The following is a 13,310-nucleotide window of genomic DNA, read 5'->3' as shown; positions in this document are numbered from 1 at the left end:
ATGAGCCACTGTGCCTAGCCCAAATTTTTATTCTCTGAAGGCCATGGGCGTTTTTGTTGATTGAGGGACAAGTAAACACCTACCCTTTTGATTTGAAAAGGGGTGCAGGCTGGGCATGGTGGCTTATGCCTGTAATCCCAGTACTTTGGGAGGCCAAGGCAGGAGGATCACTTGAGGCCAGGAGTTCAAGACCAGCCTGACCAATACGGTGAAACCCCATCTCTACTAAAAGTAAATTTAGCCAGGCATGGTGGTGTGCACCTGTAATCCTAGCTACTCAGGAAGCTGAAGCAGAAGAATCGCTTGAACCCGGGAGGCAGAGATAGCAGTGAGCTGAGATCACGCCACTGCACTCCAGCCTGGGTGGCAGAGCAAGATGACATCTGAAAAAAAAAAAAAAAAATATATATATATATATATATGTATATGATGTAGCCCGGCATGGTGGTGGTGCATGCCTGTAGTCCCAGCTACTCTGGAGGCTGAGGGAAGAGAATTGCTTGAACCTGGGAGGCAGAGGTTCTGGTGAGCCAAGATCACACCACTGCACTCCTGCCTGGGCAACAGAGCTAGCTCTGTCTCAAAAAAGGAAAAAGAAAAAAGGGGTGCAAAGGCCTTGCCTCAAAATATCTCCCCTTTTCATTTGTCACAGGTAGCTGAAGTTCTACTTTTTTTCTTTTTTAGTAAGGATCGTCCCCTCCCTTTTCAAACCCTTTCTAGCTCGTAGATTACAATCATTCTGAAACGGGAGGAAGAGAGTTTGAAGACACTATTTTTAGGGAAAATGGTACCAGGTAGAAGGGAGAAGGGCACATGAGGAGTCTTTGTCTGGGGTCAGTTCCAAGAAATAAATAGTAGCCAGAAATCCAGGTAAAACAGCATTGTGGCTAGGCCTGGTGGCTCACTTCGGGAGGCCAAGGCAGGTGGATCACCTGAGGTCAGGAGTTTGAGACCAACCTGGCCAATGTGGTGAAACCCCTCTCTCTACTAAAAATACAAAAATTAGCCAGGTGTGGTGGCATGTGCCTGTAGTCCCAGCTACTCGGGAGGCTGAGGGAGGAGAATCGCTTGAACTCAAGAGACGGAGGCTGCAGTGAGCCGAGATCGCACCACTGCACTCCAGTCTGGGGGACAGAGACTTAATCTCAAAAAAAAAAAAAAAGTCTTAAGTCTATTATGACACTCAAATTTCCTATTGTAGGGAAACCAATAAGTGACAGTCCTCTTGGGTTGGTAAGTTTACCTTTTCCGTACAAAATGAAAATTGCCTTTATCACCTTCTTTTGTCCAAAAAGTCCTGCTCTTGCCTCTTCCCCTTACTTTGCCCCTCAGTTGCTGCCCAGGTCCAGTCAGAATTGTAAACATAAGACCATATTTTCACCCTTGGCTAGATTTCTGAGACCATGTCTGTAATAGAATGTCTATTCTTTCTTGCAAAGCTGGTGTTAAAAGTTGCCTTTGGCAGTTTAAAGATGGGGAGTTTTCTTCACTGTGCCTTCATGAGCTGTGAGCAACTCTGGAAAGGAGGAGTAACAGGCATCTGCTTCCTCCTGAAGGTCCCAGCTGAGAAGACAGCAGTAGGAGCTGTGATGAGGAAACGAAAACACATGGACGAGCCCAGCTCCCCCAGCAGGCCAGGGCTGGACGGGTCAGTGGTGCGGGGAGAGAGGCTCGCTCCTGCGTCCTAGTTAGGCTTTGCCAGCTATTACCGTTGGTTAATCCTGTCCTTGGGCGAGTCACTTTCTTTTGCAGGACTTCATCAGTATCTGCCTATTACAGTGGGTGGACTAAGGAAAGGGAGCAAGTTAATATTTACAATATAATTTGAACACAGTCCCTTTTTCAGCAAAGTATGATTTTTCTTTTCAAGATGAAGGCTGAGAAGAAATACAATCTGATCTAAACAATTGAATTCAGCACATTCAGTAATACTTACTATGTTAATGTCACCAGAAGGCACAAGACTTATGAAGTCTCAGAATATTTACAAAAACATAGGGAAACTCTTGAAAGAGTAAGAACAAATAAAATATAATTCTATTTTACCCAGTGAGCAGTTAGCTTTTGGAACCTTAAGATGCAGTCCAGACTAAAATATAAATGTTTGCAAGAGGGTATGTATCAATCATTGGGTGGAGTGCTGTGATATTAGGGGGAATGTTGAGTACATCCCTAACATATTGTGGAGGCCACTTATGTTCTTCTTTCAATTCTCTATCAGGGACAAAATGAGTCAGTAAGACAATTCAGTCATTCTTATTAGCACCCTAGAAAGCTAATAACAATGCTGCTGGAATAATCCAAGGTGTGGTTTGTTCTCTAGCCCAAGATGCTTCCACCCTGGGCCCACAGAGAACAGCTACCCTTTTCCTGGGACTCTGTGGACCCCTAGACATACAGGAGAAATAAGGTAGACCACTAGGAAGCTGACCCCATGCTCTCCAGATGCACATGTAGGTGAAGAGGTAGGGAGCTCCTTTCCAAGCTAGGTGGAATGTGAGGGTACTTGGAGGTATGAAGCTTTGCTCTGTTCCATTCGACTGAATTTTCCATGCAAATTAGGTCTCAGATCTTCCCTTTCTCTGGGTTTTGATGCACAATCAAGTATTTCAAAATCTGATACCTGCTGTCAATCACATTTTCACTTTCTCAAATCCCAGATCCCTAAGTGTCTCAAACTGGGATTCTGCTGTGAAGTAAAGCAGCACCCAAAGAAAATTTGGCCACCCAATTTATTCTGCCAGCCAGGAGTAGTATAAAAATAGCCAACCTGCTGAAATATTCATTTGGGCCACATTTGCTTGAATGTAGTGATATTGCCTCTGCCAGTAACATTTCCTGCATATTTTCCCCCCACCTCAGGGCCAAGATAGGGACTTCCAGCCAAGGACCCAGCAAAAAGAAGCCCCCTGTGGAAACCAGGAGAGTAAGTACTAAAATGGAGCCTTAGAGGCTGTTAGCTATTCCTGTTCCATTACAAGTCAGGATTCCGGTTACCAGCACATCTTGGTTTTTCGTGCAGATTGAATTGACTGAACTCATTCTTGGATTTCACTGTCTGCAGAATAACATTCAACTATTATGCCCTTGTCACAACGCATCCCAAAGTGACTGCATAATACATGCATCGATGAATTTTTTTGTTAAAAAGTCCTCTCTTTGCCTGGTACGGTGGCTCATGCCTGTAATTCCAGCATTTTGGGAGGCTGAGGCGGGCGGATCACCTGAAGTCAGGAGTTCAAGACCAGGCTGGCCAACCTGGTGAGACCCAGTCTCTACTAAAAATACAAAAAATTAGCCAAGTGTGGTGGTGGGCTTCTGTAATCCCAGCTACTGGGGAGGCTGAGGCAAGAGAATCTCTTGAACCCAGGAGGCAGAGGTTGCAGTGAGCCAAGTTCATGCCACTGCCCTCCAGCCTGGGCAACAGAATGAGACTCCATCTCAAAAAAAAAAAAAAAAAAATCCTCTCTTCTCAGCTTAAAAAGCTACTTGTACTCTGCAGTTGAAATAAGAAAATATGTCTGTATAGAATTAAGGTGGGATCCAGTATAGAATTTTCCCTTTAGGAAACTTTGCCTTCATCTACACTGGGGTCTGAGTCTGGGAACATCTAGTTTGTTTTTTTGTTTCTTTGTTTTTTGAGACGGAGTCTCACTCTGTCACCCAGGCTGGAGTGCAGTGGTGCGATCTTGGCTCACTGCAAGCTCTGCCTCCCGGGTTCATGCCATTCTCCTGCCTCAGCCTCCCGAGTAGCTGGGACTACAGGCGTGTGCCACCACGCCCGGCTAATTTTTTGTATTTTTTAGTAGAGACGGGGTTTCACCATGTTAGCCAGGATGGTCTCGACCTCCTAACCTCGTGATCCACCTGCCTCGGCCTCCCAAAGTGCTAGGATTACAGGCGTGAGCCACCGAGCCCGGCCAGAACATCTAGTTTTAACAAATGAGCTAGGCATGTATCAGCACTGATAACTGGTAAGAGAAAACTTCTAGAGCAGTGAAGGGCTGGCCCCTGATGGAATTAGATTTCATTTATGGGGTATGTTTCCCATTTAGATATTCATATATCTGATACCCTTCCTCCATTTCAGGACTTCTTTTCTATATATTCTCTAAAATAGTGACTTTTTCTTGTTCTCCCCTCTTTAAATAGCTGTTAGCTGGTATCCATGCCTTAAAGATCCACACTTGATCTTAGCCAAAAGGCCGAGAAGCGATGCCTTAAAGATCCTTTCTTTTTTTCTGTATGTCTCCAAAGTTGCTGTGACCCTAAGTATCCAAACACAAACAACTCACTTTCTTCACCTTCCCAGGACTCATAACATGAGCAGTTATCGAGTAAACATTTACATATGCATTCATTCAACAAATTTTTTGTTTTGTTTTGTTCTGAGACGGAGTCTCGCTCTGTCGCTCAGGCTGGAGTGCAATGGCGCGATCTCGGCTCACTGCAAGCTCTGCCTCCCGGGTTCACACCATTCTCCTGCCTCAGCCTCCCGCGTAGCTGGGACTACAGGCGCCCGCCACCACGCCCGGCTAATTTTTTGTATTTTTTAGTAGAGACGGGGTTTCACTGTGTTAGCCAGGATGGCCTCGATCTCCTGACCTTGTGATCCGCCCGCCTTGGCCTCCCAAAGTGCTGGGATTACAGGCGTGAGCCACCACGCCCGGCCTTTTTTTTCTTTTTTGAGACAGGGTCACACTCTATTGTCCAGGCTGGAGTGCAGTGGTGCAATCTTGGCTCACAGCAACCTCCACCTCTCAGGCTCAAGTGATCCTCTCATTTCAGCCTCTAGAGTAGCTAGGACTACTGGCATGTGTCATCACACCTGGCTGATTTTTGTATTTTTTGTAGAGATGGGGTTTTGCCATGTTGCCCAGAATGCATTCAACAAATTTTCATTGAGTGTCTACTATGTGCCAAGTACCAGGGATACACCAACAATGTACAGCTAGGCAGACAGTTACTGATAGATGTGTCATGTGCAGGGGTAGAAGGAAGCACAGGATACAAAGGGAGCATAAAGTGGCCAGGAGGGAAGGATTCCCAGAATAGCTTAAAGTCCAGTGCTGAGAAATGTTACTGGAGAAGTCCGAATGGACTGGATCATGAAAAGCCTTGAGACTACCTTCAAGATCACAGGAATTCTGTAAAACATTTTTAAGTAGAAAAATGAAGTTATTTTCATTTCTAAAGGATTGTTCTGTCTCTTTCTCACAAGGCATTGTGTTGGGTGCTGGGGCACACACAAACATATGTAAACCCTGATTTCTTTTTTCTAGGAGCTTGTAATTTAGTTGGGGAAGGAGTATATCCTTGGGGATTTATACCTCTGCCTCTGTGTGCAGAGGAAGAGTCCAGGGCCCCAGTTGTGCTGTGGCCAGCTGGCCCACTGAGTGATTTTGGGCAGATAGTCAACCCCTTCTATGCCTCCCATCCTTTAGGGGGTAAGAAAAAGAAATGAGAAAGTACATGCGGAGTACTTGAAGCTCTGGAGAACAAAGACACTTTATACAACCAAGATAATTATTATTAAAGGAACATTTTCCATGCTCTCTACCCTTTGTATCTTCCTATTCTTAATTTGACACATCATCTCCCTCAAGAACAGTACCCACAGCTTCTTACTCAACATAATTACCTTTTCAACCTGATTCTGGCTTTAGAAAAAACTCTAGTAAAAGGAACATGTTTATTGATTTTGACTCAAGGCCCAAAGACATTCACCATCATGGACCCTGTTCCCAGGAAGATGATTTCTCCTAAATTAAGGTGATCACAGTGACTCTCAGTGTAAGTCACTTGAGCTGGAAAAATTGAATTTGCTCCTATGGTCCATTGCTTAATATGTTCTGCCCCCTTTGCAGGGAGTTAGGGTGTAGGATCACAGTCACTGTGCATGTGCATGTCTGAACACATTGGGAGCCTGTGTGGGGAAAGCTTAGAAGAATACAACATGTACCTCTGTTTCATAAGAAGTGTTTAGGGAGAATGCGAAGGAAGAGAAAACCCCCTTGCCTTTGTTACTTCAGGTCCCAGATCTAGAGATCCAGACTTTGGAAGGATAAAAAATGGGAGGGAGCAGATGAATGGCCCAGAAATGAAACAGAGTAACTGCACGTCGCATTTTGTTGTTGTTGTTGTTTTGCTATATCTGTTTGAACTGCACTTCTAAACAGATCTGGTCCTGAACATACGGAGGACAGTCTTGCATCAGGTTTTCAGAGTATTATGTTCTGATAGAGGTCCAAGATGATACCTTCAGTCTGAATTCCAGCTATAATATTTTTCCTCTCTTAAGACTTTTTCTTGAGAAGACATCTCTCAAGATTTTGAGAGATCACAAAAAGGCTACACTGTCTTGTGAGGAGACTCTTCCCTGGTTCAGAGGTAGGCTGTACCTCTATCCCAGGGCCTTTGCCCTCCTGTTCCTCCTCCCACCCTTAACAGATGCTTTCATTAGGGCTACTGTATGCAGCAGAATTAAAGCCCCAAACCATAGTTTCATTAAATTTGTAAGAATCATTCCCTCAAGCCAGAAACCAGAGCTTGGCCCTCTAAATTCCATCTCCACTCTCTATAGAAAAGGTAAGAATGGTCTCCTTCCTCCCCAGAGTTCCCTGTTGCTTTTATAGGAATATGACTTCGGTGGCTGCCCATGTGGTCTGGGATTTGAGCGGTTTGTGAAGAGGCTTAGTTCAGAGATATATGCCATTCTAATCCGAAGTTTATTCTTAGGATGGGGGCTAGTCCTAGCTTTTCTAGAGACTTGCCATGCCTCTGCCTCCCAGAACCTACCTTTACAGTCTGCAGCCCCTTGCTCTAGAACTCTTCGCCATGGGAGCTAAGCTATGAGGTTGCAAAGCCTTAAGAATGATACAATGGACTTTGGGGACTTGGGGGAAAGGGTGGGAAGGGGGTGAGGGATAAAAGACTATACATTGGGTATAGCGTACACTACTTGGGTGATGGGTGCACCAAAATCTCAGAAATCACCACTAAAAAAACTTATTCATGTAACCAGCCACCACTCACTCCCCAAAAACCTATTGAAATAAAAAATAAATTTTAAAAAATGGGAAAAAAATTCACAGAACTGCACACCCAAAAGAAAAAAAAGAACTCTTCACCAGCAAAACAGCTTGAGGAGCTCCATCACTGCTGGGTAAAGCCCCTAGTTTCTGACTGGGCGAAGAGAGTAGTAGCCAGTGGCAGAGATTCCCAAAGAAAATATAATAACCATATTTCTGATTATCAGGGTGTTTACTGGAAAATGTTGTGGGCCTGGAATCAGGTTGTAAAATGTCCTCTTCAGAGTACAAAGAAATTTCTATAAAGCAGCAGCACATGGAGAAATAATAAGATTGTGTTATATTGTGCTGGTTGCTAATGCCACAGTCATGTTTCTACCATGCCTGGCTCTAGCCATGCTGATCCTATTTATTCTTTAATGGCACTGTGCCCTCATATATCATGTCCCTGTCTGGAATGCCCTGCTGTGACTGACCACCTCCTCACCCCCATTATGACAACATCCCACTCATCCATCAAGGCTCCATTCAAATTTCACTTCCCCTGTGAAGCCTTCCTTGACTAACGCCACCTGCTCCATTAATGTCCTTTCAGCAACCACAGCACTCTATATGGATTCGTTGGGTGGTCTTATTACACTCTTTTTTTTTTTCTTTTTCTTTTTCTTTTTTTTGGGGATGGAGTCTCGCTCTGTCGCCCCAGGCTGGAATGCAATGGCGCGATCTTGGTTCACTCTGCCTCCTGGGTTCAAGCGATTCTCCTGCCTCAGCCTCCTGAGTAGTTGAGATTACAGGTGCCCGCCAGCATGCCCGGCTGATTTTTTTGTATTTTTAGTAGAGACAGGGTTTGACCATGTTGGCCAGGCTGGTCTCGAACTGCTGACCTTGGATGATCCATCCGCCTTGGCCTCCCAAATTGCTGGGATTACAGGCATGAGTCACCATACCCGGCCATCACACTGTCTTGACTTAGTTTATGTCCATTTTGCTCCATAGATTATACATTTCTCCAAGGTAAATTTAAGGTCCTCCTGATTTCTGAAACCTCAATGTTCTGTCCTTGGTAATAGTAGGTACTCAGTAACATGGGATGATAAGTTAATCCCAGCTTGATTTATTCTTGGCTCTTAAATCTTATGGTTTTAGAGGGACAGTAGTTTGGATGTTGAGATGAAAAAAGGACAGTCCTGGCCAGGCGCGGTGGCTCACGCCTATAATTCCAGCACTTTGGGAGGCGGAGACGGGTGGATCATGAAGTCAGGAGATCGAGACCATCCTGGCTAACACAGTGAAACCCTGTCTCTACTAAAAATATGAAAATTTAGCCGGGTGTGGTGGCGGGCACCTGTAGTCCCAGCTACTCAGGAGGCTGAGGCAGGAGAATGGTGTGAACTGGAGAGGCAGAGCTTGCAGTGAGCTGAGATGGTGCCACTGCACTCCAGCCTGGGTGACAGAGTGAGACTCAGTCTCAAAAAAAAAAAAAAAAAAAGAAAGAAAGAAAAGAAAAAAGGACAGTCCTATGGAAAGAAATGGAAAGAAATATAGAATCTGTCTAGGCAGTCAGAAGCCAGGCCCCAGTGCTGATGTGAAATCAGTTCACCAGCAAATAGCATTCAGATCGCCAGGCAGTGTAGGAGGAAAGTTTAAGACTTTTCTTGGTCTTCTTTTTAACAGAATAGGGAAAGAAAAACCCAACAAGGATTGCAGGAGACTCTGGCCTCTGATATCACTGATGTCCAGAAACAAGGTAGGTCCTGGGAAATTTCCATTTATTCTCCTTTAATAATCACCCTTTCCCTTGTAGTTCTCTGATATGTAGAGCAGCACAGAGCTGAGTCTGGGTACCCTCAGTGGGTAATGTGCCTTGCTCCCGTGGAGGTGCTTGTTAGCCATCCTCTGGTCTGGGGGCCTGTCCTAGAGTAATAGAAGCCCCCCAGCTCCCAGAAGGAGTGAAGGGAGGTAGTGCATGCCCTTCCTCTGCTTCTGATAGTGAAGTTATGCTCTCACTATTTCAAAACATTTCCGAGTGAGGTGATAAACTTTATAGAAATGTTGAGAGGGATGTGTTTCCCTTTTCTGTACTGTTGGAGAATGATCTCTTCCCTTTGAGGCATTAGAGTTAATATTGAAGTTACAAATGGATGCTTTGCAAGGGCTGGGAATGCATGTCGAGCTATTGCCCTCCCTACTTGCTGATCTTTTACCCAGCACGAGGATTCAATGTGGACTGCAGTTATCACAGAAACAGGGATGTAGGCCAGTGAGTCCTTCAACAACTTGTCATTTTATGTGAAGACATACCAGCCGGAGTGTATGGCTGGAACTTGAGCTGTGTAAATATCCCAGAAGCTTGACTGAAAATACTCTGAGGTCAGAATAGCATCTTACTGAGCTGAGATGAAATTGGGAAGGTCAGAACAAACAATTCACCTGACTTTAAAGAACTCTTGGCGTGAGACTGCCTCTGGCTCATACTGAGTGTTTTGCCTTCTGCTCACATGAAAACGGCCTATGGACAAACATCTTGCTCCTGCCTGATTGTTTTCCTTACAGATTCTGAGTGGGGGCACAGCCTGCCAGGGCGAATTGTCCCACCCCTGCAGCACAACTCACCTCCACCTAAGGAGCAAGCAGCCAGCGGCTTCATTGGGTTTCTAAGGTAAGACAGCTTCTGTGCGGCCATCAGACTCAAGATCCAGCTCAGAGTGGCTCACTGAGTCTTTCAGGGAAATTAGAATAGAAAAGAAAGCAGATTACTCACAGAGGCTTCTCACTTATGTCTAGGATAGATGATGGAAATGAGATTAAGAACAAAATCCCTAATTGTGCATTTAATAAAGACTGTGTTTTACTTATTTTTACACAACCCACCTCCACCCTGATGTGTCTGGGATAAAGCCAAGCTCATAAACAGTAACTTGGGCCAGGCTGGGTGGCTCACACCTATAATCTCAGCACTTTGGGAGGCCAAGGCAGGTAGATCACTTGAGGTCAGAAGTTCAAGACCAGCCTGGCCAACATGGTGAAGCCCCATCTCTACTAAAAATACAAAATTAGCTGGGCATGGTGGCACATGCCTATAATACCAGCTACTTGGGAGGGAGGCTGAGGCAGGAGAATCGCTTGACCCTGGGAGGTGGTGGTGAGGCTGAGGCAGGAGAATCTCTTGAACCCGAGAGTTAGAGGTTGCAGTGAGCCGAGATTAAAAAAATAAAATAAAATTAGCCAGATGTGGTGGCACAATCCTATAATCCCAGCTACTAGGGGGTGCGGAGGCAGGAGAATTGCTTTAACCTGGGAGGCAGAGGTTGCAGTGAGCTGAGATCGTGCCATTGCACTCCAGCCTGGGCAACAGAGCAAGACTGTGTCTCAAAAAAACCAACCAAACAAAAACATTAACTTGAACAAAGTCTATTCTTAGTTTACTTGAGCCATTCAGATGATTTGGTTACCAAACATTTCCATTCTCCCCTCTGAATCTAGGTTGTGTTTGCAGAGGACAGTTAGCAAATGTCTCTCTCTCTCTCTGCCATCCCATTGCAATTCTTTTTCTTTATTTCCCCCTCCTGAGTATAATCTAATTTGGGTACCTTTTCAAATGCTATTCCAGTCTTGAATTTCCATTCAATGGTTCCCCAGAGCAAAAATGCCCTAGCTAGTGAAGCACTAATGGGAAATGGGGAGAAGGGAAGGAGACCTCATATAGTCTCAGTCTACTCTGTTCTCATTCTTGCAGCTCTCTCTTCCCATTTCGATATTTCTTCAGGAAGAGCAGCCATTCTTGAGCCTTCCAAATGCAGCGCTGGAAAGAGGATCATCTCTTTCTTGCAGTGACTCCTCCCAAGCCATTCTTCCTCCAACTCTATCCTTTTCTTATGACACTTCAGTCGCAGGGAATGAGGTCCCCATGCTGAGTCCTCTGTGGTTTTATCCTGTCCTTTGCCCCTTTATAATAGATTATTTTTCCCCAATTTAAAACATTAAGAATGGAACTTTCTAAAATGTTCATGTCCTGAGGGCCAGTTTAGGCCTTTTGTCTTCGGCACTTAGGATCCTAATGACAATAAATTATTTATGAAGAGTTATTGATTGAATTTAGTGGAATAGAGTAAAAGAGAACAAATTCTTCCCTGAAGATACAGAGAAAATGCATGAAACTTCCCTAGGTCTACCTGGTTACTATTCACAGGATCACTTTGGGTAGGTGCCAGAGGTTAGGGAATGGGGTCTTTCAAGACTCACTGTCCTGAGCACTGCTCACCTAAGAGACCTCTTCCCCAGTTCCAGTTTGGCCCCAAATGGTTGCCTCTCCATAGACAAAATGTTTCCCACCTCTCTATCCCTCTGTTTGACAGCAATACAGATTCGTTTATCAGATTAACTGGAAGTCAATCCAGGTTGGCACCCCTGGAGAAGGCCTGGGCACCTGAGCTGCCTTCAACTAAAGGACTGATCTGTAACAGACACTTTAGCCTTGTGTGGCCGTGGAGAACCAAAATGATCTATGGAAATGTAGGGAAACTCATTTTAGCTCACAACAAAGGAGTCACTTTTTACCTGTTAGAGATGTCCAATATTAGAGTGGGCTACCTCATAAGGTAATGAGCCTTGTCACCCAAATGCTTTAAACAGAAGTCATCATCTGTCACATGCCAGAGGGTGCCCCTCATGAGTGGGAGAGTAGAGGCTGAACTGCTGAGTTCCCGCTGCGTCCTGTTGCTATGCTGCCTGCACCCTTGGTGGGGAGAAGAGGTGGACTGCTGTGGAGGACCTGGCAAACGAGGACCCAGGTCTTGAGGGGATGGGGGCTGATGGGGAAACCGTAGGGTGTGGGAATTTAAGGATTAGTGACATCAGTAACATCAATTCCTCTCAAATTGTGTTTACAGCCTTTACTCGACTGTCCCAAACATTGCCTGTTTTACAAAGCTGCTAAGAAGCACAGCTCCAAATCTGGAGCTGTGAGTGCCTGCCCTGACTCTGACTAGCTTACAGTGAAGCTTTAGGAAGTTGTTTTCCGCTGAGCTCTTATTTTCTCATCCAGAAAATGAGGGGGTAGGATTTGGTGAGTTATAAAGTGCCTTCTAGCTCTAGCAGTCTGTGACTGGCCCTGCTCTTTCTGAGCAGACCAGTGAGGCAATGACCCCGAAGGGGGCTGCCCAGAATCACCACAGGCTTCCTTTGGCTCTCCACCTTGCCCCAACCCCTCTGGCCACTGCTGTCTAGGGGTCTTTCTCCAACTTGCCACATTCTTGCTCAAGTGTAGCTTAGCACCATGGATGGACAGCAGATTTGAATTTGAAATCAGCCCCAACATTAACTAGCTGGGTGACTTTTAGTAACTTTCCTTCTTCGAGCCTTAGTTGCCTCATCTATAAAACCGGAGCTGGACAAATAGATCAGCTTTGCTGGGGTTGATGACTTCAGGCCCTTCCAGGAGTCAGGTCCCTGTTATTCCAGGGCTAGGGGAGCACTCCAGCTCAGAACGTCACTCTGTAGCACAGGATGCGAATCATCCACTGACACCATGGCCATGCAGCTCTGAAACAGACAGCAACCCCCAAACCCCCGGCCCTGCCACCAAGCGCATCTCAGGAGACCTCCACTGGTATAATTTCCTTTGTCCCTAAGAATCTCCTTCTCCAATCCCTTTCCTTTGCAGTTAGAAAAAGGCAAGCAGGGCTGAGTTTAGTGGTTTTAAAATTAGGGGTGTGGCCAGGCACAGTGTCTCATGCCTGTAATTCTAGCACTTTGGGAGGCCTAGGCAGGCGGATCACTTGAGCTTAGCAGTTCAAGACCACCGTGGGCAACATGGTGAAATCCCATCTCTACAAAAAAATATAAAAGTTAGTTGGTCTTAGTGGTGCGCCTGTGGTCCCAGCTACTGGGGAGGCTAAGGGAGAGGATGGCTTGAGCCTGGGAGGCTGAGAGTTGCAGTGAGCCGAGATAACACCACCACACTCCAGCCTAGGTGACAGAGCCAGACCCTCTCAAAATAATAGTAATAAATAATAATAAAGTTAGGGGTGATCAGGCCCTGAACAGGGAAATGTTCTGTCCAAGGTCACAGAGCAAAGAGAACCCAGGTGCCCACAACTCAGCCAAAAGTCTTGACCCCTGTGTCAACTGCACACACGCTGCACACTCCACCAGCTCCTAGGCTTCTCTCCACATCTGACTTTTCCAGGCCTGGGCTGTGGGTAGCTTTTTGGACAGAAAGAAGCAGAAAGCAGCAGGAGCTGCTCTCCGAGGACCGCACCTCAAAGAGCAAGATCCTCC

At 45.6% G+C, this 13,310-nt stretch overlaps 1 protein-coding gene across 3 annotated transcripts in view; it reads left to right on the top strand.

Moving 5' to 3' along the window:
• MAJIN (membrane anchored junction protein) overlaps nt 1-11,116 on the top strand; it is a 33,222-nt gene extending 22,106 nt beyond the window's left edge. The window contains exons 7-12 of one of the 3 annotated variants that reach the window (XM_055248729.2): nt 1,202-1,233; nt 1,557-1,648; nt 2,863-2,926; nt 8,706-8,778; nt 9,585-9,690; nt 10,768-11,116. In XM_055248729.2, coding sequence (XP_055104704.2) covers nt 1,202-1,233; nt 1,557-1,648; nt 2,863-2,926; nt 8,706-8,778; nt 9,585-9,690; nt 10,768-10,816 — 416 coding nt within the window. In that variant the 3' untranslated portion in view covers nt 10,817-11,116. Of the gene's footprint in view, nt 1-1,201; nt 1,234-1,439; nt 1,649-2,862; nt 2,927-8,705; nt 8,779-9,584; nt 9,691-10,767 lie in introns of all 3 variants that reach the window. The other 2 variants (XM_055248576.2, XM_055249086.2) reach the window with 2 other exon arrangements.
• Nucleotides 11,117-13,310: the final 2,194 nt, after the last annotated feature.

The sequence above is a fragment of the Symphalangus syndactylus genome, chromosome 1 (genome assembly GCF_028878055.3).
Source record: "Symphalangus syndactylus isolate Jambi chromosome 1, NHGRI_mSymSyn1-v2.1_pri, whole genome shotgun sequence".
NCBI lineage: Eukaryota > Metazoa > Chordata > Mammalia > Primates > Hylobatidae > Symphalangus > Symphalangus syndactylus.
Note: the sequence above shows the minus strand (reverse complement) of the source record. Positions and strands in the feature narration are given on the sequence as shown.